The sequence below is a fragment of the Parasteatoda tepidariorum genome, chromosome 4 (genome assembly GCF_982258835.1).
Source record: "Parasteatoda tepidariorum strain Cologne lab strain chromosome 4, Ptep-v5.0, whole genome shotgun sequence".
In the NCBI taxonomy this organism is placed as follows: domain Eukaryota; kingdom Metazoa; phylum Arthropoda; class Arachnida; order Araneae; family Theridiidae; genus Parasteatoda; species Parasteatoda tepidariorum.
The window spans coordinates 31,821,950-31,847,872 of NC_141758.1; the positions used below are offsets into that span (position 1 = coordinate 31,821,950).

The 25,923-nt window shown below is 32.1% G+C and overlaps 2 protein-coding genes across 2 annotated transcripts in view; both read right to left on the reverse strand.

Annotated features, from left to right (window-relative positions):
- Positions 1-1,529: 1,529 nt before the first annotated feature.
- LOC107453306 (uncharacterized) lies at positions 1,530-19,654 on the reverse strand. Its single transcript, XM_043043259.3, has 9 exons — positions 19,444-19,654; positions 16,824-16,884; positions 13,697-14,071; positions 12,176-12,393; positions 10,819-10,975; positions 6,488-6,587; positions 5,518-5,698; positions 4,694-4,808; positions 1,530-1,965 (listed from the first exon to the last, which is right to left on the reverse strand). The coding sequence occupies exons 1-9, from the start codon at positions 19,525-19,527 to the stop codon at positions 1,676-1,678; spliced, it is 1,581 nt and encodes a 526-aa protein (XP_042899193.2). The 5' UTR covers positions 19,528-19,654; the 3' UTR covers positions 1,530-1,675.
- Positions 19,655-24,138: 4,484 nt separating this feature from the next.
- Positions 24,139-25,923, reverse strand: part of LOC107453307 (dynein axonemal heavy chain 3) — a 109,723-nt gene continuing 107,938 nt past the window's right edge. Inside the window, exons 75-76 of the mRNA XM_087162125.1 lie at positions 24,728-24,817; positions 24,139-24,432 (exon numbers count right to left, since the gene is read on the reverse strand). Of these exons, the coding sequence (XP_087018251.1) occupies positions 24,226-24,432; positions 24,728-24,817 (297 nt within the window). The 3' untranslated portion in view covers positions 24,139-24,225. The remainder of the gene's footprint in view (positions 24,433-24,727; positions 24,818-25,923) is intronic.

A 25,923-nucleotide genomic window follows, 5' to 3' on the forward strand; every position in this document is an offset into this window, starting at 1 on the left:
AACTTAAAATTTTTTTAATTTTTAAAACTATTAAATTATTATTAAAACTATTAAATTATTATTAAACTATTAAATTATTATTAAACTATTAAATTATTATTAAACTATTAAATTATTATTAAACTATTAAATTATTATAACTACTATTAAACCATGAAATGTTTTTCTATAAAACGGAAAAAGTTGAAATTTTTCTGAAAATTGGAATTTTTTCTGTGATTTGAAAAATATTGATGTAAAAACCATTACAGATTAATCTCGTCTAAAGAAATAAGTGAAAGTTGAAAATAAGCTTTTTTTTTTTAAAAAAAAAAAGTTGCTTTATCGTACATCAATAATATGTGAGATATCTTCCTTTAAAAGTTTGATAAACCGATTATTGTTTGACAGCAAATAATATACTGATGCAAATTAACTTTATCAAAGAAGTGGTAGTAAATATACATTTAAATTAAATGGTTACTTTCTTCTTTAAACTACCACTTTAGCTAAGAAAATGCACTGTGTAATGAAGCTGATTTATGGAAACCAACTCGTATGTTCGAGTAGCACACTATGTTTAATCTTTTGCTTACGACTGGTATAATAAGTGGACCATAATGGCTTCATCATGCTAAGTGTCGTAAGCAAAGGTTAAAGTGGTAACGAAATATCAATTAAAATAATCTTTATTTATTTAATTTTGCCAGTATTAAAAACTTTAATACCCGATAGTTAGATCTTATATAGAAGTTTAAATTGATTTTAAATACCGTTTATACTGATGTATAAGTCGATCTTGTATTTATGATGACAAGATAGCAAATTTTTGGTAAGTCGGATGTATAAGCAGAGATGCCAACTGCTCCGGAGACGCCAAAATAATTAAGAAAACGGTAAATAACTTCAAACTAAATTTTGAAAATATTTTACTATTTTTCCTTGCCTTTAAAAAGTTATAGCATAAAGTAACTACCATAAAGTGGTGAATTATATAAGCCTACGAATTATTTAGAAATAGTGGTGGATAAAAATCTACTAAATTGAATTTATTAAATTAAGAATCACAATTGATAAACTTCCACTTTAAAATATTTATTTGCTGTCCGGAGCAAGTTGGCATCTCTGTATAAGTCAACTGCTGAAAAAACCAATTATGAAAAAAAAATTTAAAACTAAAATTCGACGTAAAAATATTTTTACACCGGTTAAAAGAATAGTTTTACAAATTTTCAAAATGTCGAGTGTTTAAATTAACCATTAAGAAAAACAAATTATAAAAATTTTTAAAACTAAAATTCGGCGTAAAAATAGTTTTAAGTCTGTTAAAAAATTAGTTATACAAATTTTCAATACGTCGGGTGTATAAGTCAACCGCTGAAAAGAGAAATTAAGAACATTTTTAAAACTAAACATCGACATAAAAAATTAATAAGTGTAAAAAATGTGACATAAATTATTTAACACACCTCACAATCCTACTCGTTCGAAAGGCATGCAACATTCACTTAATAAAAGACTTGTATATGTTTTGAAACTAACAAATAAAATATTAATAAAAATATTTATTTAACGTTAAAATTTAAAACTAGAATTACAATTGGAAATAAATTATTAATAACAATAAAAAAAAACTTCTCTGACCAAAAGTGCTAACGACATTAGTTCCAATTTTAATTTGAAGTTGAACAGAAAATCATTTAGCGTTTTCATAGGGTGGAGGTGGATCCTTTACTTCTGTTTCAGAAGAAACACTATTGTAGATCTGGAAACTTTGCCTTTGAGGGAAAAACACTGGAGAAGAACTGGAGATTCTACTGGAAATCCCACTAAGATCGCAAGAGTTTTTTGAGTACCGATCTAAGAGGTTGACTTTCACCCGCTCAATAGGATGGATCTCATCATCATCATCACAGTTGCCGCTTAAGACAATTTCGGGAATGATTGTTCTAGGAGTCTCAACATAGATATGATGTTTGGCATTTTCTGAAAAATTAAAGGCTAACTTAATTATGACGAAAAAAATATTAATGAAAATAATGTTTAAACAATATTCTGCGTCAAAGGGTTAAGAAGGAAAACAATGTGATCGCTTTGTTACTATAACTAGTTACCCATTGTTTAAATGCTTTTTTTTTCCTGGATTGACTCAGATAAACGCCACAATATTTCAAATCATGGGTTGCAAAAACTGTCTCAATTGATGTTTCTCGTCGGATTGGTTTTCAAATCTTGCCTAAATACGCGTTTTAAGAAGTCACAAAATTTTTTTCCTTCTCATTCATATTTACATTAAAATCACCGTCAAGACAGTAATTACAAGTTAATAATAAAAAGAATATAAAAATGCTTGGAATTATTATTATGTAAATATATTCAAAATGCCTGCTGGTGAAATGAAAAAAGAATTCTAAAAAATAAAAAATGATCAAACAGCAGTGATCGCCATAGCAACACGACGCATGCGCACTGTTTACTATTTCTGTTGAACACAGTTTAGAATCCTTATCAAATATAATAACAAAACAAATGCACGTATATGGGGGCAGAAAATTAATACTCAGCAGAGGAAAAAACAAAAACTATTGAAATCTGACAAATCACAGTACATGAAGGTGAACGAGTTTGATTGCGGAAGAAACAGAGGAGTTAAGAGACGATTATTAACAACTTAGATTCATAATAAGATAGGTAACTTAGATAACTCAGATAACAACAGACGATTATTAATTGATTATTGTAACACCTAAGTGTTACAATAATCAATTAAACCTGTTTTGGTGTTTATCACATCTGCCTTCCTCAACTTTAATTGCTTACATTTCGAAATATTTTTTTCTCGGCTAAATATTAGTTTGTGACCGCCATGTATACTTTGTATAATTATAATATAATTATAATATCAAAAATGTAAAATTTTTGATAACTATTCTAAAAATGCATATTAAGGGAGGTCTTTACAGGGCATATGCATATAATAACTTTCCTTAAAGAATTTGGATTTTAGAACGGACAAGTAGCTTAAATATTTATAAAAAAATTTCAGAACCACGGTGACCCTGATTATAAAGCGTTTGCTTCCCAATGGACGTGACCCAGAATCGAATTTCAGCGGTGGATGATTGATACTAATTCTGCTCCCGGCTCGCCCCGACCGCAGTGCTGACGTAAAATATTTTCAATGGCAGACGGATCATGAGTTAAAATCTCCTAACAATCAGGATAACCATGGAAGGTTTTCGTGAATTTTGATCCATGCAACGAAAATTCGGGTTAGTTCTATCAATTGTAATTCACGAAGGCAAATTTCTCTCAATGCTTGATACAAGAGTTTTCTTGTCTTCTGGATTGAGTTCAAAATTACAAGGCTATTGAGTTGAAGTCGTAAACTCAGATCGAATTGAATGTTGGGTTTAATGGCACAAAGTCCACAGAAGGACATGCTGCGCGTCGTAAACTCAGAATGGAGTCAACTGTTCAGCGCCGGTCATAAAATATATGTACAAAAAAAAAAAAAATAATCACCAATAAGGTAAAATTTTCCCACCTGAATAAAAATTATTTAAAAAAAAATAAATTCTAATTTTTTTTGCAGGCTTTTATGTGCCTGGAGAATTCAGTGTTGTTGTAAGCTTTCAGGTACAAAAATGAGATAACGAACTCTTTTCATTTTTACAAAATTGGATACCGGCAAGTGACGTCATCATGGCATTTGTAGATTCAGAAGTCAATCAAGTTCGACACACACGGTGCCGTCATTTCTAAATGTATCCAATGAAATCTGATTTAAATCACATGATTAGGCACAATCACTTCACTTTTTCTCGAGTTGCAAGTATCCAGTTTCCCCATTTTTATAAATAGCTTAGACTGTGATGGCAAAACTTAACAATGTAATAAATAGGTGTTACAAGGAACAGTTGCACAAACAGCATTATTCTCTAAAAAGCTCCATTTTATGTATCAACTGAGCCTTCGTCAAAGAGTTATGATCAGTAATAAACCAGCTCGTTGATTGTCGACCATACAATGTTAAAAATTCTGAGCCACGCTGAACCGAAAACCGGTATTCATTTACTGACTGCATTCACAAGTTCCAAATATTAAGACAAGGTTGCGCCAAAAGTAGAACTTTTGAAGTAACAAAATACTTTTCTACTTTTTTTCCTTTAAAAGAAAACGGTAGTACCATTATTAGGTATTTTTAAAGAGCTCATATGTAGGCCAAAGTAGCTTCTTAACCGTAACAAAACAGTTAAACCGTAAGTAGGTTATTTTACGTCATACTTCTATTTTATACAGCCTGCTAAATTTAAAAAGGCAACATAAAAGGAAGAAACTTTAATGCAAATAAGACATTTACCTGCCTAAACAAGTTGATACTTGAAACAACATGCATTAGTCGTCGTGATACACCGAAACTGAGTTGTAAAGAAAACATGGTACTATAAACAAATATCGTTCAGTTTACAGACACCGTCAACGTTTTGTACCTTTTACCAAATTCTGGTGCAGTCAGCTGCACCATGGAAGTATTTCTCGATCGTACTTCACAATTTATGGTGCAACTAAAATAAATTAAACTTTCATTCGACTAAACTTTGGGATAATTAGAAACTTTGCACCGATTTTAACGAGATTTTTCACAGTGTGAACAATGCTTAAAAATCTTATGTAAAATTTTTCTGTATAGTGTAATAATAAAATTGTTTACCTTTTTGGATCAAATCCTTTTTTTCTGATTTGGAAACCACAAAAGTTTCATCCGCATTAAAAGAAGGGAAGAGTATATTACTGATTTCGCTCCTGCTGCCAATACTTCTCATGCGCTAAAATAAAATATTATTGATTATATATTAAGATAATCACCATCCATTAAATGGCAGCAACATCTCAGATATAAACAGAATTCAAAGTTTAGTTAAAGTGTTAAATAAAGTTAATGTAAAGTCGTCTGGAGATGAAAAGTCTAGAATGTAAAATACTAGGAAAGATGTCCTCAGAGGAATTCGGACTGATTTATCATGGTCCAACAAAAGAATAACAACTTGTTTTAATGGTTGGTTCATGTGAAACCATCAGAAATTTCCCGCAAAGTTTTTTAGAAATCAAATGTTGGAACGATCATGAAAAACCATCATCCCAATGTAGGAATTCGAACTGATCTATGATGGACCAACACAAAAAAAAAAATTGTTTTGATGGTATCGAAGCAATACGGTTTTTCCCATTAAACCATCGTGGTAATGTACAGCTATAACCATCGCGGATCATCGTGAAATGTTGGACCATCAGAATAAAACTTCGCTTGATGGTTAACCATCATAGTATTAAAGTAGCATTTTCCATCATGGAATGTTGGAAGTTTGCTGGCATAACAAAATCAATTAACACATAATTGAAAATGTTGGATGATGGTGACCAATCAAAGGACCATCATGAATCGCACTGAAAAACAACATAAACCATCAATATGATTTGTTGAGACCACCAAGAATTTTGACTTTTGTAAAAATTTAGTAGTTAAAAAATACATACTAAGCCCCCTTTTTCATGTTCTTGCATGGCGCACTTATAAGAAAGATTTCTTGCTTCAAGCCCTTGTATAGCACATCGTTGAAATTCATACGCTCGATCAATGTCGGCTAAGGTTGGTGGTACATTCACTGTTGGCAAAGTATTGTTGCTCCTTTGGACATCACAAAATCCATACTTTTTGCTGAGAAAAAAAAGTAAAACTTTTCACTATTCGTTTTTTTTCTCTTCATAAATTATGAATTTCATACATAATTATACAATGAAAAATCTTTCAATTTTATTTTAAAAATATTTTTGTTGTTTACAAAATTAGCCATTTGCTTTTACTGTGCAACATGCTATTCTAAAAAGCAAGCTTAAACTTTAAAAAGTTTTAAAAGGTTTCATATTTTAAAAGTAATATTTAAAAAAAAATATTATGCATTTTAAAATTCTTCAAAAAATTGAATTTTCGTCTTCTTTCCGACTAGAAAGTGTGCTTAAATATTAACTGGAACTTTGGGCTAGAAGTTTTAAGTTGAAATGTTTGTAAGCAAAATTCTATTTTATAGCCAATTATGTATTACAATGTAACTTAATATGAATGTGTAACCATGGTAATTTTTTTAGTTCATAATGGTAGCTAAAAGAAAGAATATTTACTTATATTCTACATAAACTGGATAATTTATTTTAAAAATAGAATCACTATCATATTATTGCAATATAAATAGTCGGACGTCAAAGGGTACAACGTCAATGTTCTCATGTTTTGCTGCACGTCCATTTTTTAAAAAAATTGACTTGTCGAATCGAACCGGACTGTCGTTAAAAAAACTCAAAATTATAGAAAAAACTTATTACTTTTAAATTAATCAATATGTTAATAATAAATAATGGATTATTTATGTTATTAATAAATAATGGATTATTTATTTTTTAAAAAAGTAACTGAAAATGGATTTTTAAAAATAAAAAAAGTTATACCTACCAGTAATGAAATAATGCCGATGTGACTATGAAAATGAGAAGAAATAGAGCAACAAAAACAACTTTCCAAGTCCAGTTGCCTGGCTGTTCAATTGGTTTAGCTGTAAGGAAATAAATATATAAAAAAGTAGATTATGACTTACACAGTATATAAATATTATTATAAAGGTTTTCATGCTTTTGCGATATTTAGTTCAATAAATACTTAAATTGTAACTCGAGAGTTATAAGCTATCCGACGGAGTTATAATGTTCTCGTTGTTTTCTTCGTGTTTTTAATCATCTGTAAAAAAAATTTTAGTATTTTTTCATCAGTCTTGTTCATTAAAAGAACCAATCAATAAAATATAGCGTAACAATACAAACAATAAACTTAAGAGTTCGCAAGAATCTCAGTAAGAACAACAAAGATTAGATAAGATAAGATTGTTTCGTAATTACCGCTCTTCATATAGTCTTTTGGAACCCTTGACAAAAATGGAATAAAAAAATGTTTGACATTTAAGCGAAGAAAAAAATAAAAATGTTATCGAAATCTGACAAATCAATCTTTCGAAAGGATAATACACAAAATAGCAGTACTTGGTTGAATGTTGGGGTTAATAGGGGAATTGAACAACGATAATTCGAAATACTTTCAAGTTTCAATCACTTCTACGAAAACCGCGGTGGTTCAAGGAATTGAGCCCTCGCCTCCAATTGAAATAACCCAAGTTCATATCCCAGCGATGGTTGATCGATATTAATTCTGCTATTCCAGCTTGCACCGACCAATTAGATCATCGGTTAGAATCACCTTGCCGTTGAGCTACTTGTAGGAGGTTTTCTTGGTTTTCCCGTCCATTTAACGCTAATGCGGCTCAGTTTCACAGAAGTCCTCTTCGGAGGTTAGTTTGTCCCGGAGGTTAGCGATCCAGAAATTCCCTTGTCTTCCGGGCAGTTTTAAAAATCACAAGCTTGCGGATTTAACAATTGATAACCGCACACTTTTTTTAAAAATGAAACAGTAATAATATTCATTTTATAAAGAGCTGCAGTTAATTTCTCCATTAACAGCTAATCTTTTCATTTTCTAAACAGCTGTATTCAATTTCTTAAACACGTATTTTGAGGCTATTTTCTATTCTTTTAAACAGGTATTTTTTTTTAATACGCATTGCGTTTCGAACTTTATCTATTTTTTCATTTCGCCTATCATATATGCATTTTTTTCATATACGCCTATCATCTATGCATTTTTTTCATATAAGCCTTTTCAATATACATTTTGAATTATTTCCATTTTTCAAACTCTTCTTACAAGTTCCATTATCTTAAACCCGCATATTGACCTATGTTCATTTTTTTCAAACTCGCACTTCAAGCGAAATCTATGTAAAAAAAAAATTACAGTGTTTGAAAATTATTAGCCAAAAACAGTTATGTCCCAAACAATTATTATTGATAACAAAAAAATTGTGAGTGTTGATAAATTTCATTTGGATAACCAAAATATATACCAATGTAAAAATATTGTAAGCTATGATTAAATTAGTAAAATATCATAATGGATCGTAAGATATTCATACTTCCTAGCGGTATATTGTAATATGAAAAATATATTGCCCAGCATTAGTTCAAACAATATATGAGGGTTATAAATAAAGTAGTGGCAACATAATCCAGAAAGTCGCATAGCAGCGGGCATGCTTAAACTGGATACCGGAGCAGTGAGGTGGTACTGTTGTCGGTGTGTAGAGAATTTAAAACCTTAGATCCAGTACAGATGAGAGGTTTAGCTGCGTGGCTTTGAAATGGACAGTGTCATTTATTCTCCAAATAATATTTTTTTTAAAAATGATCAGCGGTCGTCAGGGCCGGATTAACCTATAGGCACACTAGGCACGTGCCTAGGGCCTACGAAATTCAGGGGCCTACGAAAAACTTGGGAGAAAAAAATTTGTTGACAAAAATAATTTAGCTTTAAAAGCAACAACTGTATTTTGCATAAAATTATGAAGATACAAATAAAAATATAATATTTTTCGGTAATAAATTATTTTGCAGAATCTTATGATCTAATATATTACTTTTTTGCGATTTTTGGATTCAACGAAATCTTGTATTATGCTGTCGAATTCCAAACTACCAAAATGTCGTATTCAATAGACATAAGTGCGAGCGATGCCAAACGATCTTGATTCATTGTTGAACGCAAATAATTTTTTATCAATTTTAATCTGGAGAAAGATCTTTCTCCTTCTGCATTTGATCCAAGTATCGACAAATATATTCTTAATGCAATGTGAACGTTAGGAAAAGTATTCACAAGTTTATCTTTAATTTGAGCCTTCAACATTTCTTGTGCAGATTTATGTTCATATAAATTTGAAAATAGTAAAAATTCATCTACAAAGTTTTTCTCTAAATCGGATGAGTAAATTTTCACCAAATTTTGCGCTTTTAGTTTAATCTCAGATTCTGACAAATTTTTGTGTAATTTCCTTGTAATTCGGGTTCGATAAAACATCGATTAATGACACTTTTTGGTCAATCCAGAAAACTGGGAAATTCAGACATCCGGGATAGCGATGGTCCCGAGCATCCCAGATAATTGGTTCTCTACTGTATAAATATTTCTTGTAATTAATCTCACAATCAATTTCCCTGTTTTCTTTGCTGGTTTGTTGTTGTATTGTTGACGTGAAGTGTTTACATAGTTATCAATCGAACTAATCATAATGGTATTATCGATATCAACTGCAATATCGGCAGTATGTCGGTATTGCAGATGAAGTTCAATAAACAAATTCGTAAATTAAAATCCATATTATGCAAGAAAATTTTAGCATATATTTTGAAAAGAGGGGAGGAGTGGGGGAAGGAGGGGAGGGCCCCAAAACGGCTATGCCTAGGGCCTACGAAAGGTATAATCCGGCTCTGGCGCTCGTGGATTAAAATCGAAATTGACAGAGACAAAAATGCAACGAAATGTTAGCAAGAGTTATTTGAAGCCTGTGGCGAGAATGTATTGTAAGATCTTGGACTGGGAAGACTGTTCCATTTCTCGACACCACGCTGACATCGTTAAGTGGTATCCATTTCACAGACAGTCGATGGTGAGCTCGGGAATCATCCGTCTAGTTGGACTCAGTCATCAAACAAACGATGTGACTAAAGAAGGCCATGTGACACGTGAAAAAAGAAGGTTCTAATGTGAAGTAATTTGCCTCCCAGTTTTATTCCACGCTGACCTGCATAAATGACACGGACATGCACCTGTGTCTGGTAACCACCTTGACTGATACTGCAATGACGGAGGACGCATTTCTGTAGTGTCACCTTTAATAAGTCTTGATCTCGAGTCAATGAGACTGAAAAATCGAAAGCAGCTTCGCCGGGTACCTGATTGGGTGTATGACATGCAGGTCGTAGCATAAGACTAGGAGGGTGTCATTCTTACGCATGCCGTACCTCAAGAGGAAAGCAGACTACCAAAGACAGCAGAAGTATCTCAAGAGTGGGAAGGAGCTCTCTTCCTCCTCACTGTATATATGTTACCGTTAAAGTAAAAAATAAACAATTTCAAAGCAATGGTGCAAACGTACACGCTAATTACGTTAACTATTTTTTCTATCTTGTGGCAGAGAAATGCTCGTTGTCATGATTCTCAAAATGTAGTGATCTTTAGCGACGGGAGTATTAGCCAAAGCCAACGTAAAGTAGGGACACGCCGCCATTTTGGTGATTGCAACATCTTGTGACCGCAAATGTCAATGTAGAAATACGGAGTTTCTATTCTTAAACTCCACTTTTTACGGATTAATATTTCCAAATTTCTGAACATAACCTGAATGTTTAATATTTATTCTTTTAACCAGTATGAAATAAATAAAGTTTTAAAAAAAGAGAATAAGAAACGACAGATCGGGGGGAATGATATTTTGCTGTTCAAATTAGTCACCACTATGGCGACTGCTTACCCATGTGATCCGCGACAGTCAATCTAAATCGAAAGCGGCAAAGGTCGTGGGGTAAAAGAGTGACGCTACTTACGAAAGATAATCCAGGGTTTCAGTGTTGGGAGGTGTTGGAACACCCTCCGTACTCACATGACATTTATCCTAACGGCTACGACCTTCTTTAAGGTAAAAGAGTCTTTTTCTGAAATTAACAGATAATATCTTGAAACCGGCAACTTTTCGCTTTCTGAGATCTGGCAAAAGGTAGAAGACTTTACTGGTGATTATGTTGAAAGAATGCAGTGTATTTTTGCTTGAATGTTTATTAACAATGTTTTCCAGGTACGTTGCCATTACTTTATTTGAAACCAATGTTACTAAAATCACTCACCTTCATATGTAATAGCCACACCTTTACCTGTTGCTTCATTTTTCAATCCAAATGGTGCATAGACGCCTGTAAAAATCCTGATTTTCACTCTTTCGTGAGGAACGGTTAAGCTTTTCACGTCATCCAAATTGCAATAACGTCGGTAATTTAATTTGTTCTAAAAAACAACAACAGTGGAATTATTTTTTAGAGGAGTGTTAAAAGTTAATAAAAAACTTTAACACATTCCTTACATCTCAACACATTTTATGACTAGCCATAATATAATAATCAGGTGTAATATGTAGAATTTATTTCAACTTCTTATGCAACTTATAATAAGTTTTTACCCTTTAAATAAAAGACAACCTAATTTTTTAAAAAAAATCGTTCAACTCACATTCTAGTTATAAAGATCCCCTTAATATCTAAATACAGGGTGATCTGTAAAGACCATCCTTAATCTATATTTTTACAATTCTTGTTAAAAAAGAAGTCATACACATTTGATGCAGTAAATAAATATTTAAGATAGAGAAAAAAACGCATCGAACTCCAATGAATCATAATTGACTAAAAGCATAAAACTTGTTTGGTTGCTGGGAGAACAGAGAGAAATTCAAAAGCAATTATTATGAACGCATCTATACTTCTTCAAGCAATTTAACTGATTTTGATATTTATAATATCGTTTTTCTCACTAGTGATTCAATCGATTTCGATATCATCTTTGTTTTCTCCACACTTAAGTATTAATTTAAGACTCATAATGTGTGTATCTATTGTCCTATTTTGTGACAAAGCCACTCAATTGGCTTGATGGGTTTAATCTTTGCCTGCCACAGCTCATATCGACGTTCAATTCACCACTCTAAAGAGTGGTGAATCGAACACCGATTCATAAATATCCCATTCTTTAGAACGGGATATTTATTTTATTGAAACAAAATTATTTGGTTTAAAATATCGCCTTATACAATAAGCTGTAATGTTTCCAGGTACAGGAAGGTAAAGAGCTCGAGATTTTATTGTTTTTGTTTACATTTGTAATGAAAACATCATCCATTGTCATCGATTAGCGGAACCATAGTGCTACATTTACTAAAAAACTAAATCATTTTTGACAAAGGTTTTAACTTTATGTATTAACAGTGGCCATCGCAAAATAATTTGTGTATTTCCTTTAAAAAAAAAGGCAAATTTTAATTTTAACAATTATTAGTTTAATTATTAATTCTATTTATTTATTTTAAAATTATATTAAATGCTCAACTTAGGTAGTAGTTTTAAAAGGGAAAATGTTAACGTTTAGGATGTTCTTTAAGGGATTAATGGTTTTTACAGAGTTTTGCCGGACCATCAGGCAAATTTTACTTACCCAACTTCCATACATAATATCCATGTGTGGTTCCCGAAGATTACAATAAAGTTTAGATGACTTAGCAAAGAGTGAGTGAAAGTGATGAAAAGACAACTCAATAGTGTGATCTTCATCAAGCATCAAATCCCATTCGCAAGTAATATCATGAAGGTTGACCAAAGGATATCCGGGCACTTCTATGAAACCAGAAGTCTCCTTTATAGCATACTGACAATCTGTTGGGGAGAAGTATAACATTTAAGTTTCCCCAAAAGAATAAGTCATTAAATAAAATGTTAATATAATACTACTGTGGTGGAACGAATACGAATATCGAGTTCTGAAGATTTGATATAAAGAATTTACAGCCTTATGACTAACGGAATGGATTCTCGAACCTCTAACGCTTCTTTGTGCTTTCCTTACGGACCATCACAATTCTTAATTTCAAGTAGATAAATCTAACATTTGCGTTGAATTTGAAATGTTTCATGAACTGGGCTGAATTTCTTTATTTGAAAGCTTAAACATAATCTGTAAATAAGTTTGCTCTTTTTCTCACTTCTTAACTTTTTTTACTTCAATGATGTATGGAAATTTTCCGTGCTGTGCATATCGTTAATTAAGAAATTATGTTTTGATTTTGTTAAATGTTAATTTTTTTAATCACAGATACTTTAATTTATCTTTGGTAAGCTCATGCATTCAGTTATTTCGCATTCTGTTAAATTCAGAGACGAATTCATAACCCAGCAGATGTAAAGGAAGCATAATCCCTAATCACTTTTCATGAATGGCACAAAATTCCCAACCATTTTTTCTCTCTGAAAAAAAAAATCACCCAAATTACACTGGCATATATTTTTTTCTGTTTCGTGTGGAAAACTTCGAAATTAATTTTGACTTAATGTATTAAGCAGTTTTCAATGATGCCAAAAACTTTATTCTATCGGTTATACTTTTAGTGATATGCAAAAATCCTTATTCAACAAAAGAAAAAAGTGCTTATTGCCTATATATTTAAAACCGATTTCCACTATTTTTAATTTGGCCATCTCAAATATTGAAATTCATTACCTTTATCAGACTAATTTTAAAGTTTTAACGCAGCTACACTGACTCAAAAAGTTACCAAATTCGAAGAGCTACTAAGAGCATAATAATAGAGCTTATGTAGAAAAATTGTTTTCTTATTTAAAATCAGCATATCGCAATTGTCGAATTCGGTAAAAATTTTAAAACGCTACATTTTCCTCACAGTTAGTAATCTAGAATAGTTTATATATTAGTCTGTACTTATTAAATTTCCAATTTCAGACTAATTTAGATAGATTAGATAACTGAATTATTACTCTATAACATCAAACTCTGAAGCATCTGGTATTACAGAACAGTGTTTTGTAAACATTCTATAGCTCAAAAACTTCACAGGCTGCAAAATAAGACGCTCTAGCGCGTTTTAAATATTAACATATAGTTACCAGACTGCACAGTGTGATGAAAATTTTTATAAATAAAGCTCTAACAAAACCTATTTACCACCGCATGACAGATCCGTGATCGCCTTACAACTGCCGACATTGACACTGTTCCATTCGCAGTGTGAAACGTTCTGTTCTTGTCCAGTGCAACTGAAACTGTTTGGTTTCAAACCGTAGAATAGTTTATCTTCTATAGATGCTGACAGTTTACTGTTCATGCTAATAAATGTCATGAATCCCATCTGCCGACAGATGATGTGTGACAAAATGTAGGCTCGTCGATAATCTTCACTGTTCTGAGGAAAACACAGGAACAGAGATTCCGGTGCACCCGGAAGGAATAATTCAATAAGTCCTCTCTGGTTTGATTTGGTGGGGATGTACTCAGCAGTCCCAGGATGCAGTTGTGATGGATCACGTAAAAGAACGTCAACTAAAAAAACAATTGATACAAGTAAAACCCCATTTATCCTGTATATAATAAAAACGTACATAACTACGAATGAAATAGGCTTCCACTTATTTTTCTTTTTATAGTTCAAAACGTATGCTTAATTTGGTGTAAAAATGTATCTTAAATTTAAATAATTTTCTCATCATTATTAAATGGAGAGAAAAAACACTAAATTAAACAAATATTTCTGCCTGAAATTAACATCAGATAAACATGTTAATTTTTTTTAGTTATCCTAATTTCCTGCTTTTGTGGTGATGGGGCAATGTTTGCTTACGTTTATGAAAAGTGTGCCGGTTAAAGATAATGCTGTTCCTAAAATTAAACCATATACCCATCAAATATTGAACCTAATGATTTGTTTTATAAGTAATGATTGCTATTATAATTAATTACGCTTTTATTTTCAAGTAGAAGTCATACTTTAGCTTTCTAGTAATGCTTTTGGCAAGTTTCTTTTAAAATTTATAATGCCATTTACTGAACTCGTAACAATTCAGAAAATGCAGTACTGTATTTTACATTATAATACTACACACTTCTTTCACATTATAATACTAAACACTTATTTTATATTATAATACTAAACACTTATTTTGGATTACTTATTGTCTTGTGTATTGTATTGTGTTTAGTCAGTTTTGCTCCAAATTTTTAGGTCGGTTCGATTGAGGGAGCTTAAATTCTAATTGTTCCATTTGCATAACTTGAAAATTTAATTAATTTTAAGTAAAAACACAAAATAATATAAGTAACTGAATTATTATTTCTTATTATTAAAGTATTTCAAATGTAATTGTGACTGATAAAAAATAAAACATGAAATTTGGTACTATTTAGGTAACTGTCCTCTGGGATTAATGGGTAAGAGTAAGGAATAAAAATTGCAAATTTTTAATTAAACCTATTATACGTAGAAAATTCCTATATATTATTTTCTAATATTTTTTCACGCTAACTGAATAAAACAGAGTGAATAGAACAAGTGGTTCAAGAGTTGTCGAAGTTTTATGCACAAAAATTGTTATTTTGTCCTTATAACGAAAGCTAAGAAATATTAGATTGTCTATTTTTTTACTTTCAATTGACTAAAACCAACTCGATAAAGCTAAATTTGAAAACTTATTATAGTTTTATGAAAAATTAAAGGCTTCTTGTTAAAAATAGTACAAATTTTTGTACTTTTAAATAGTTATGTATCTGACATATGTCTATTTAGACAAGTGAGGTATTGTTTTTTTTATGTATTTTTTACGTTTAATGAAATAAAATAAAATAGAAGTCTATTGAACAAACAGTTTCAAAGTTATAAGGGTCTTGATGCAGAAAAAGGTATTAGAGAAATATTAGAATTTTAATACTTGAAACTATGATAACTTCTAAACTACTACAGCCCAATCTACTTGGTATTGCTCTCATACGATTGAGTGTAAAAGAATAAATATGTTTCAATTCCTTTATTTACACGGCAATAGACTCGTAAGTAGGTATAAGTACAAAACTGTACTTTTTATACACAAAAACTATAAATAACTTTACTTTGATTTTCGATAACTTTTAAACTGTTAATTTAAGTTTGTTTTTAATTTATTCGATTTAGCCTTTATAATATATTACCAAAACCACACTCGCTTAAATGAGTATCTTAAACGTGAAAACAGGTATAATAATCAAAATTGATTTTTTTAATTTATTAAATTCTTTATAGCTTTTGAACTTAATCTGTTATCCGGTTGATCGATTTCATTTTGGTACATTAAATTCAGGTTATATAAAATGCATAGGAACTAATGCTATCACTTGCATTTATAGTGATATTTAAGTTTTACCGTCTTTTGAATCCTCTCCTCATCAGCAAATTGAAGATGGCTCTTAAAGCTATTCTTGAGGAAGGAGCAAATCGCAGTTATCAATATTGAGACCATGCAGCAACTTTCAAAAAAAACTTTCTCCTAATTATTTCCATATTAAATAATTTGGAAACTGATCCATGTCTGTTTTTCTTGATTTGTTGCTTATGTGTGAACGATGTCGATTTGTTTTCAAGCTATGAAATTTCTTAACACGAATTTAGAGATAAGCATTTTTTTTAAAACACGCAACTTGAAATATGTATATTTTTTAAAACAAGCTATCTATCTAAATTCATTTTGAGTTATATCCTTTTTTCCAAATGTGCATTTCAAGTTACCAATTGCATTTCAAGATACCCATTGCATTTCAAGATACCCATTACATTTCAAGCTACTCATTGCGCTTCAAGCCGCACATTGTATTTCAAAGTATATCACTCTAACAATTGTATTTCAAGCTATGTCAAGCTACCAATTGTATTTCAGGCTACCAATTGCATTTCTAGCTATATCAAGCTACCAATTGTATTTCTAGCTATATCAAGCTTCTAATTGCATTTCAAACTTTATCCAGCTACCAAATGCATTTAAAGCTATATCACGCTACCAAGTAAGTGCATTTAAAGCTATATTACGCTACCAAGTAAGTGCATCTAAAGCTATATTACGCTACCAAGTAAGTGCATCTAAAGCTATATCAAGCTAACAACTGCATTTCAAGTTGTAATAAAAGGTTCACCGACTATTTACATAATGACGTAAATCCCATAAAAATTGTAAACTAGGAGGACTCAAAATCATATTTGGAGAGTAAAGAGTAAATTATTACAGAATTTTTTGTACAATTCATTCTTTGAAAAACAGATTAAAAAGATTACCTAGTTTGTCAGAATAATTACTTGGTTGATAATTCCACTTTGGAGTATCTTTGATTGCAACCTAATAATAAAATTTATATGTTTAAACATATTTTATAATATTTAAACTAATAAAACTACAATTTCAAAACTAGGCAATAACAATCGGACCTGATAGTTCTCCCAAAAAGATCAAAACTGAGAGATAATTTAATTTCTATAATTTTCTTGAGAGGAGTAACACTATGCGTAATTATCGTTACTTAAGTTATAAAATATGTTATTTTATAACCTCCGTTGAACAGGCAGTCCAATCTTGATTTTAAAACTACCAATGTTGAAACCTTGTAATTTTAAACTCAATCCAGAAGACAAGGGAACTCCCGGATCAAGTATTTGCCTTCGTGGAGGACTTTTCAATGGAACTAACTCGCATTTTCGTTACACGGAGAGGGATCCATGGAAACCTACCACGGTTAGCCTGATGGCAAAGAGATTCATCAGTCTACCACTGAAGATATTATATGTCAGCATGTGGTTGCTATGTACCGGGTGCGGAGTTCATATTGACCGGTCATCGTTATGATTTGAATCCGGGAAAGCTCATTAACTTCGTTTTTTAACAAGGTTTCTTAGAATGTATATTAATGGAGGTTGATACGGAACACCCTATGTATTTAAATAAAATAAAAAGTTCTTATTACAGCGATAATTTTCTTGAATAACTAGAAAAATTAAACTATTACTGTTCTTAACTATTCATCAATTTCTAATTTTTTCTGACTAAAAGAAAACTATGAACAATTCAAATTAAGAATTTATTTTATTAAGTCCAGCAATATAATGTATGGTCTTTCATTTTTTAAGTAAGACCAAACAAGATAAACTTTTTTATCACCCAATATTGGTTATCTTTTGGTTAATTATTTTATGATTAATAAAAATTCTAACATACTTATTGTTCATAAGCAATAAATAAATAGTTAAATATTAAAAACTTGTGAAATAATCAAATTAAAACTTTCAATAAACAAAAATATTTTTGAAATTATCAAAAAATAACTATGTTTAGGGATAAAAATATCCTATTTTCGAATAGTTGGAGAGCTATTTTGTTGTAAGAGGACGTAAATTCAAACCAAAGTAATAAAATCGGTGCCTCTGTTCCATGCCGCTCACCAGGCTAACATGATAACTGTTACTCGACAGAAAGCAAATTTTGTCAAAATCTGAAAATATTAACATGAAAAAATATTTGCTGCTTTTATACTCTCAACTTTCCTCCCCCAAAGTTTCATTTTGCGATTTCAATTGTAACCTAAATCACTTTTTTTTTATTACCACTTTTTTAAAAAAATTTTAAATATAGGATTTTTCTGTTCGTATAACTAATTTTGTGAGTTTACTGTTATTAATAATTTTGTCTAACGAAATTCGAAATAGTTTTACTGTATGGATTAGTTTTTACAACTTTCACATTTCAACTATTCATGCAAGACGTCGAAAAAAAAAGTTAGTTTACATAAAATAGGATTTTTGTGTGTTTGATTTTCGTAATATATTATATGCATTTATTAATAAGCATATTTAAGGTATGCCCCCACAAACAAATAAGTAAAAATTCGATCATTTTAAACTAAATATTTATATTTTTTCACCCTTTCTTTTTGCCTACGATGCATAATCTAATTTCAACTTTTATTGATAACAAATTACTTCTGTAATAAGCATCCTTGGCATACTAAATAAGAGTTAATCAATTAGGGAATTTAAAATTTAACGATCGAATATTTTTTAAAGAAATCAAATCTTGGACTATGAAAAAACAATCAAAATTCCTAAAGTATAGTAATTTACGAAGGGCCTCAAAGCATACTGAAAATTTAAACTTTTGAGTCTCGTTTGTAATCTTCTTACATTCTACAAAAAATTAACAATTTCAAAATATTAAATTTGTTTAGAATAGTTTGAAAAAGTGTTTAGTTAGGTTTGTTTATAATAGTTTTGCCCGATCACTCAAAATATGCACACACACAAAAAAAAAAAAAAAAAATCCATTAAAGTCTAAAGGAACTGCTGTCCTGTTTTTCATTTCAGTTCTAAAACCTTTTGTACCTTTAAAAGCTGCATAGTTTTTAAATTAAAAGTATTTACTGAAAAAAAAGAGATTGAACGAAATTCGAGAGATCCCCATCTGCACTTAAAAGCTGTTTAGATTAAAATGCGACTACACTATTATGAACTTTCTTCCATTTTTATTAAAACAGAATATTACAAATAAACAATCATTCTTAAATAAACATTTTCATATAGTATTCTTGAACTAAATAAATGATATAATTTTCAAACAACGAAGATTTTAAGTTTCATCTTTTAAATTTTCAATTATGCTGCTTAAATGTAAACGTTTAGATTTAAACATTAGATTTCAAAGCAACTAACATTCAAATTTAGATTTTATAATTAAGATAAACATCGAAGTTGTTTGAAGAAAACGCAAACAAATTCTATTTTAATTATGCATTTTCAGAATTATAAATTGAATATCATAATACAAGTTCAAAAATAAATCTAAATACTAAAATTAAACTATTAAAATAATTGTGAAAACATTTAAATAAATCAGGAAAATTGTGCTTACTGTTTCCCTTTTCTTTTTTCTTACCGAAGCGCTATTTAAATTACTAAACAGTGAAAGAAAAATAATAATGGCGATTCTAGACATTATTTATTTTGTAATACATAAATATCTTTAGCACCAATTAATTTTATAATAGCTTATTATTTGCAATCATACGTCTTGTATCTATTGTTAAGGTATAGGTAGTGGTGGTAAAAGGATCATTGGTATTAGAGGTGAAAATTTCTACCTTGCTTAAAGCTCATATTTTCTGATAATTTAAGAGGGCTCAGAGTCATGAGTATGACCCAATGATCAATGAGTATTGACCCTCCTCCTTACAGTTCAAAGTGTAAAAGGTAGAGGTTCGATTTTTGCAGCTACTGTGACCTCTAATTGTATTGGTGGAATAGCATATAATTAATTTATTGACATACTTATTGCTGTTGTTGTAGTTCATTTACGTTGCACTAGAACTGCACAATGGACTACTGGCGACGGTCTGCGAAACATCCCTGAGAATGATCCGAAGACATGCCATCACAATTTTGATCCTCTGCAGAGGCACCCCCGCTTCGGTAGTCCGATGACCGCGAAGTCAAGCACTTTACAATAGAACAGTTTAACGAGGACCAATATCGCACACCCATCGGTCCCTGCGCAGACTAATCCAAGTGGTCACCCACCCGCATACTGACCGCAGCCAGTGATGCTTGACTTCGGTGATCTGCAGGGAACCGTGTCTTAACGATCAGTCCACTGCGAGACATTTATTGACATACATACCTGGATTTGTGCACTCAACGCACACGAAGAACAGGTTATAAGCCATTGAAAAATAGAACAGAAAACAGAGAGCAGTACAAAGAACAGATACAGGATACAATCTGGCTTAGACAAGGTAGGCATCAATCACTGTTTCATCAAATGTTCTGAAGTGTAGAGGTAGCGGATTCAAATCCCACCTTACACCAGGATATAGCTTTGTGCTGTCCATTAATTTGTACTATCTGTTCTTCAACTTGACATGGGTTTATGAACTATATTCTCTTTTATGATCATACGAACAAATATATGCATGCTTTACAATAAGTAAATAAAATGATACATCTGAGTTTGAGACGAAATTTGAAGCCCTTACCTTTGAGTTTCAGAGGGTTATGAGATACCGCTTGGCCAGAGAAGCGCAAAGAACATGACGAGAGTTTATAAACAAGTCTTGGATCAAATATACGAAGTTGAATATTTTTGTATTAAATATGCATTTAGGGCTAATGTAACCTTTAGTTCAATTCCGGATTTGTACATCGTAAATTAATTGCGTAAACTTAGTAGCGGGCTCAATTCCCGCCGTAACTTTGATTGTACTAATGCCATGCTTTTCTTCATTTTACTCTATCTGTTCTTCAATTTGGTAAGGGTTTATAAGCTTTACAAGTCTTCAATTCCTCGATCTACAACTTGATCTACAATCCTAGATCTACAACTTGAGAAGCATTTACAGTTAAAATATACAGAAAAGCAATAGGAAAACTAGGAAAATTTGGAAGATGATTTAACCAGAAGTTTTGGAAAGCCAAATTAATCTCTTTAAAATTTTCGTCTTTTTTTGTTTGTTAACGACTTGTCTTGCTGTCGTTTTGCTTCTTTTCTGCACTGAATTATTATCCAGTTTATTGCTTCTCAATATCTACAAGTAAGTCGTTTTTAATTTTGTTAACTGTCGGTAGGTCCCGCAGTGGACTGATCGTTAAGACACGATTCCCAGCAGATCACCGAAGTCAAGCATCACTGGCTGCGGTCAGTGTGCGGGTGGGTGACCCACTTGGATCAGTCTGCGTAGGGACCGAGAGTGTGCGGTATTGGTCCTCGTTAAACTGTGCTACCGTAAAGTGCTCGACTTCGCGCGCAGGTCATTGGGCTACCGAAGCGGGGGTGCCATCCCCTCTGCAGAGGATCAAAATTGTGATGACATGCCTTCGGATCATCTTCAGGGATGCTTCCCAGATCGTCGCCAATAGCCCATTGTGCAGCTCTAGTGTGACGTAAATGAAACTACAAACAAACAAACAATAACTGTCGGTAGGTTTTGCTGAAAGGACGGATGACTCATTTTAGACCTGAACCATAAAGCTTCGAAAAATTAACCATGGCTAATCTAATGTCCAACTCCTATTCTCCAGAAACACCAAGTGCATATGAATTAAAATTCGCTACAGAAAATGGAGTTGCGCTATTTTTGTTAAACCGACGAACGGACAAACCAGCATACCCAAGTCAAATACAGATGAACTTAAAAAAGAACGGAATATAAAACTTATAGGTGCAATTTAATATTTAAAACTTACACGCTGTAACCAACTTCTTCTGTGCACGAATGTACTGGATACCACTATTAAAAAAACTTCAATTACTGAAATTCTAGGCGCACCGGTGAAAACAAAGATCTTTAACGAACATATGCAGTGCCGTTCCTGGCGGGTATGCAGCGAATGCCCCGCATGCAGGCGCCCAATTTAAGGGGCGCCAAATTCAACTATTCGAAAAAACTCAAATTATTAAAAATCAAATTATAGCAAAGCAGTAAACTTTGATTACAGGAAGAAACAGTAAACTAATATAAGAAGTAACTTCTACACTGGAATTTATGTACGTTAATAGTCTATTTTATTTGATGTCGAAAATAAATTTTTTGTCATATTTTTTCGTTGTTTTATTTTATTACGCCCATTTTCATAATCAAACACTTATTTAGTCTTTAAGGAAACTATTCAGTTTAAACCTCAAACTAAAAATGATTATGAAAATTGGCCTTATCATCAGAATTTAAGCACAGTATATAGGGGCGCACAAAATTATTCTTGCACGCAGGCGTTCGCCACCCCAGGAACGGCACTGAACATATGTCCATCAAATTTCTACTAAGAGGAATTGAGTCAGAAATAGTCTTAGAATCTTTAGTTACGGAAATAACGGACAATTCTAACCTGCAAGGTGTTGAACTAATTCGATTCACCAAAAGAGGTATAAATAGATCACCAACAACTACCGTCCTCCTCACTATGCTTGAACATAATAACTTGATTAAATAAGAATCTGGCACCAGATCTACGACATTACGTTATTCATCCACAGAACCTGCTTCAAATGCATCATCGTGCCTGCTTCAAATAAATCGACCAACGACTTTGATCAACCAACGCGAACTTTTGATCGGAATAAAGTATGCACCTGATGTTGGTAGCCAACAGAATATGGATCCACAAAACACGATGCTCTGAAATGCACGGCAACGGTACGATGCACTCGATGTGATAAAGCTTACCACAGCACAAACAGTCGGTGTTCATTTTATCAACAAGAGTTAAAAATATACAAACCGAAGCAGAAAATCCCATTACTATAGCAGAGGCCAGGCGCCTTTATCACTCCAAAAGCAAGAAAACCTAAGCGCAAATCATAGGATCTAATTCAAATACATCTCTTTAAAAAATCATCTTCTCTAGCTAAGCATCATTTACATCTCAGTCCATACTGCTTTCCACAAGGTAAAATGACCCCGCTTCATACATAAATAGATGACCAGCTAGAACATTTCAACTCAAATCCTTTCAAATGTCTCAATCTATCTAGATATTTTACCACCTCAAGACAAAAAATTACTTCCGTTACTGGTTCGAGAATTCTTTGAAAAGTTTCGCCTTGTTTCAAAATCTTTCACACTGGCAACCGATACAGAAAACAATCCGACAAAACTAGTTTGGAAATATATACATCCAAAGGTTACACGATCTCAGGTCAGCTTCCTCCGCATACATCGCTTTAATCACTAAAGGATTGGCCATTTTCTTAGCCCTCAAATATTGCGTCACCAGCAACGACCACTATATTTTTCTAACGGGCAGCTGTTCGATTTTTCTGTCTCTCATCAAAGGCACCAGGAGATCTCCCAGAATCTCTCTTCTTCTTCTGGACAAAATTGCTAAATCAAGTAAGACAGCAAGATCATTCTCATTTATTTGGATTCCCATCTCACACAGGAAGGAATAAGTTGACCAGCTTACAAAAACAGCATTAAACCATAATTTTATTTCACATTATTCATCGCCTCAAGACCTCAGCCAAGCTTTCCTTAAGGAATCACTGAATAAAGAACTCAGTGTATGGAAGAGGTGCAAATACTTCCTTTCTTTTCCTCACCTGGATGGATAAAGGGACTACCATTCCCTTAACAGCTCCCGAAATCTCTATGTTCTAATCACCAGGCTCACAACGAAATCCCCATCTTACACAAGTGCAAACTGGCACAAAGCCCAAACTACGGAGGTATCGACACGAACGATCACTTCCTTCTGGAATAGCCCATATTCCAAAATGCTCGGGAAGAGCTTTACAAATCCATATATCTCTACAGAGCTCTGCATTTAGCGATGTCCAGGGATGATATTGGCCAAAGGGCAAAAAAACTGAATTTCCACGCGAGTAAATTTTACGTCGTCGTTAGAAAAACAGTCACCTTTATAGTAACTAATTCAAGAAAAAAACTTACTTCTTACAAGAATCGCGATAATTGATTTTAAAATCGCGTGAAAATTCAGCAATCATGGATTTTAAAATTACATGAATACGAATCACGATAATGGATTTTGAAATCACGTGAATATGATTTATAAGTTAATATTTATAAAGAAACAGTACTTTAAAAAAATATTGTATTTGTATGTAGGTCAAGTGCTTTATTTATAAAATGTCTTATTGTACAAAACAGTTTCGTTATCAAAAGTGATTGATATAAATGTGGTTTCAGTCACTGAGTTGGCACAGTGCAGCTACTCCTCGATTAATCCAATGGGTTTCTTCTTTGTCAGATGGCAGATCAATCATCATGACAAAGTTAGTGGAATGTCCGGTGGTGCTAAGAATGCCTCTTCTGGCACTTGTCTTGTAGACAGGGCAGCTATAAGTTGGAGTTGGCTTGATGTCTGATTTTTTAACTGGTATGATCCATATCTAACAGAAAAGTTAAGTGACTGGGTAATTCAAACGCAAATGAGAAGAAACATTTAGCACGCATAATACACACTATTTCAATAAATGCAAGGCCAGGGAGCATACATATAGACATCACACTTATCTGAATAAAAACAGCTATAGACACAAATTGTTTTTATAGAGTATAGGCTGACTTAATTCCATGCAGTCATTTAAAGTGTTGCGATTACTAAAGATTGAATTCGCGTTATGTAACTTTAAAAATTAAATTATGAAGAAAAAAAATTATGTTGTAAGAAACTAAAAAGGATACCACAGGCAGGGTGTCGTATAAGACTTTCGGGTATGATTCATTGAGTAGCATCCTTTCTCGGTCCCAGCGAGCTCCTTCCACAAATAAACCCTAAAAATACACCATAATTTTCATTATTGAAGATTACATTCACCCAAAGATTTCGAATAGTTTTACGCTAAATAAACAGTTGATATTTTTATGAAACATTAGTTTTTCTGTTAAGATGATACTTATAGAAGAAATTTTCGCAAACACCCTTTCAGGACAAGAAGGGAAAAAGAAGCGCTTGCTTAGGTACGCATGCTCCAAGTTAAAACATACTAAACAGTACGTACACTTACTAATAAAAGAATGCTATATTCAGAAGACGTCAGTGTGATCTTGGGCCGATAGAGACAGAACGGCTCGTTTTTTGTATCATGTATGATATCGTAGACAGTAAAGTGAGAATAGCGCGATCACATATATGTGATCTCGTTCCTGAAGAGTTTAAAGAGGAGATGTTTTTATATTTAAAGAATTGAACTGGCAGAGAAATAATTTAAGCAACTTCGGCGTAATTTCTTGGCTTGGGACAATATTATACTTAACATAGCTAAATACTGCTACCACAGCAATAGAGAAACTTCTTTGACGGTCACTGTTCATACATTTTGAAATTAAATTAATTATTCCAACTTGTTATCGTTTAAATAGCAATGATATTAGATCCTTTCAAACAACGTCAGCGTGTGTTTCGATCTTGATTGGCTGCTGAAATGTGGAATTTCCTTAAGTCAGACATAGTTCGTTCCATTCTATTTTGAATAACTCTAGAACGTCAAATAAGAATTATTTCAAGGGACATATTATGTATTCTTTCACAAATAAAGATTTGGTTTACTTCCTACTTAACACCAAAACAGGCACGAAGCCTCGTAGAAAACAAACAAACTAATTATGAAAAGAAGTTGTAAGATGCACAAAACAGAGTAACTACATAGGCGTTTTCGTTTTTAAAAATTCTTTCAGATCAAAAACTTTAATTTTTGTGGTCCTGAAGGTTTTTCAATAACAACAGGCAGTTTTTCTTCACACTTTGCTTATTTATAAAGCCACTTAACCAAAGCTTAGCTTACTTACAAAGCCACTTAACAAAAGCTTAGCACAAAACTCTTCCCAGATAGAGGTTTTTTCTTTTTTTAAATTTCTTATATGCTGTCCGGCAGTGTATC

Excerpts from the sequence above, each read along its gene's own strand:
- LOC107453306 (XM_043043259.3), bottom strand. The coding sequence starts at position 19,527 with ATGTCTAGAATCGCCATTATTATTTTTCTTTCACTGTTTAGTAATTTA. Across the intron at positions 6,588-10,818 it reads TGTGGCTATTACATATGAAG|CTAAACCAATTGAACAGCCA; the intron begins GTGAGTGATTTT and ends ATTTCCTTACAG. Across the intron at positions 1,966-4,693 it reads AAAGGATTTGATCCAAAAAG|AAAATGCCAAACATCATATC; the intron begins GTAAACAATTTT and ends TTAATTTTTCAG.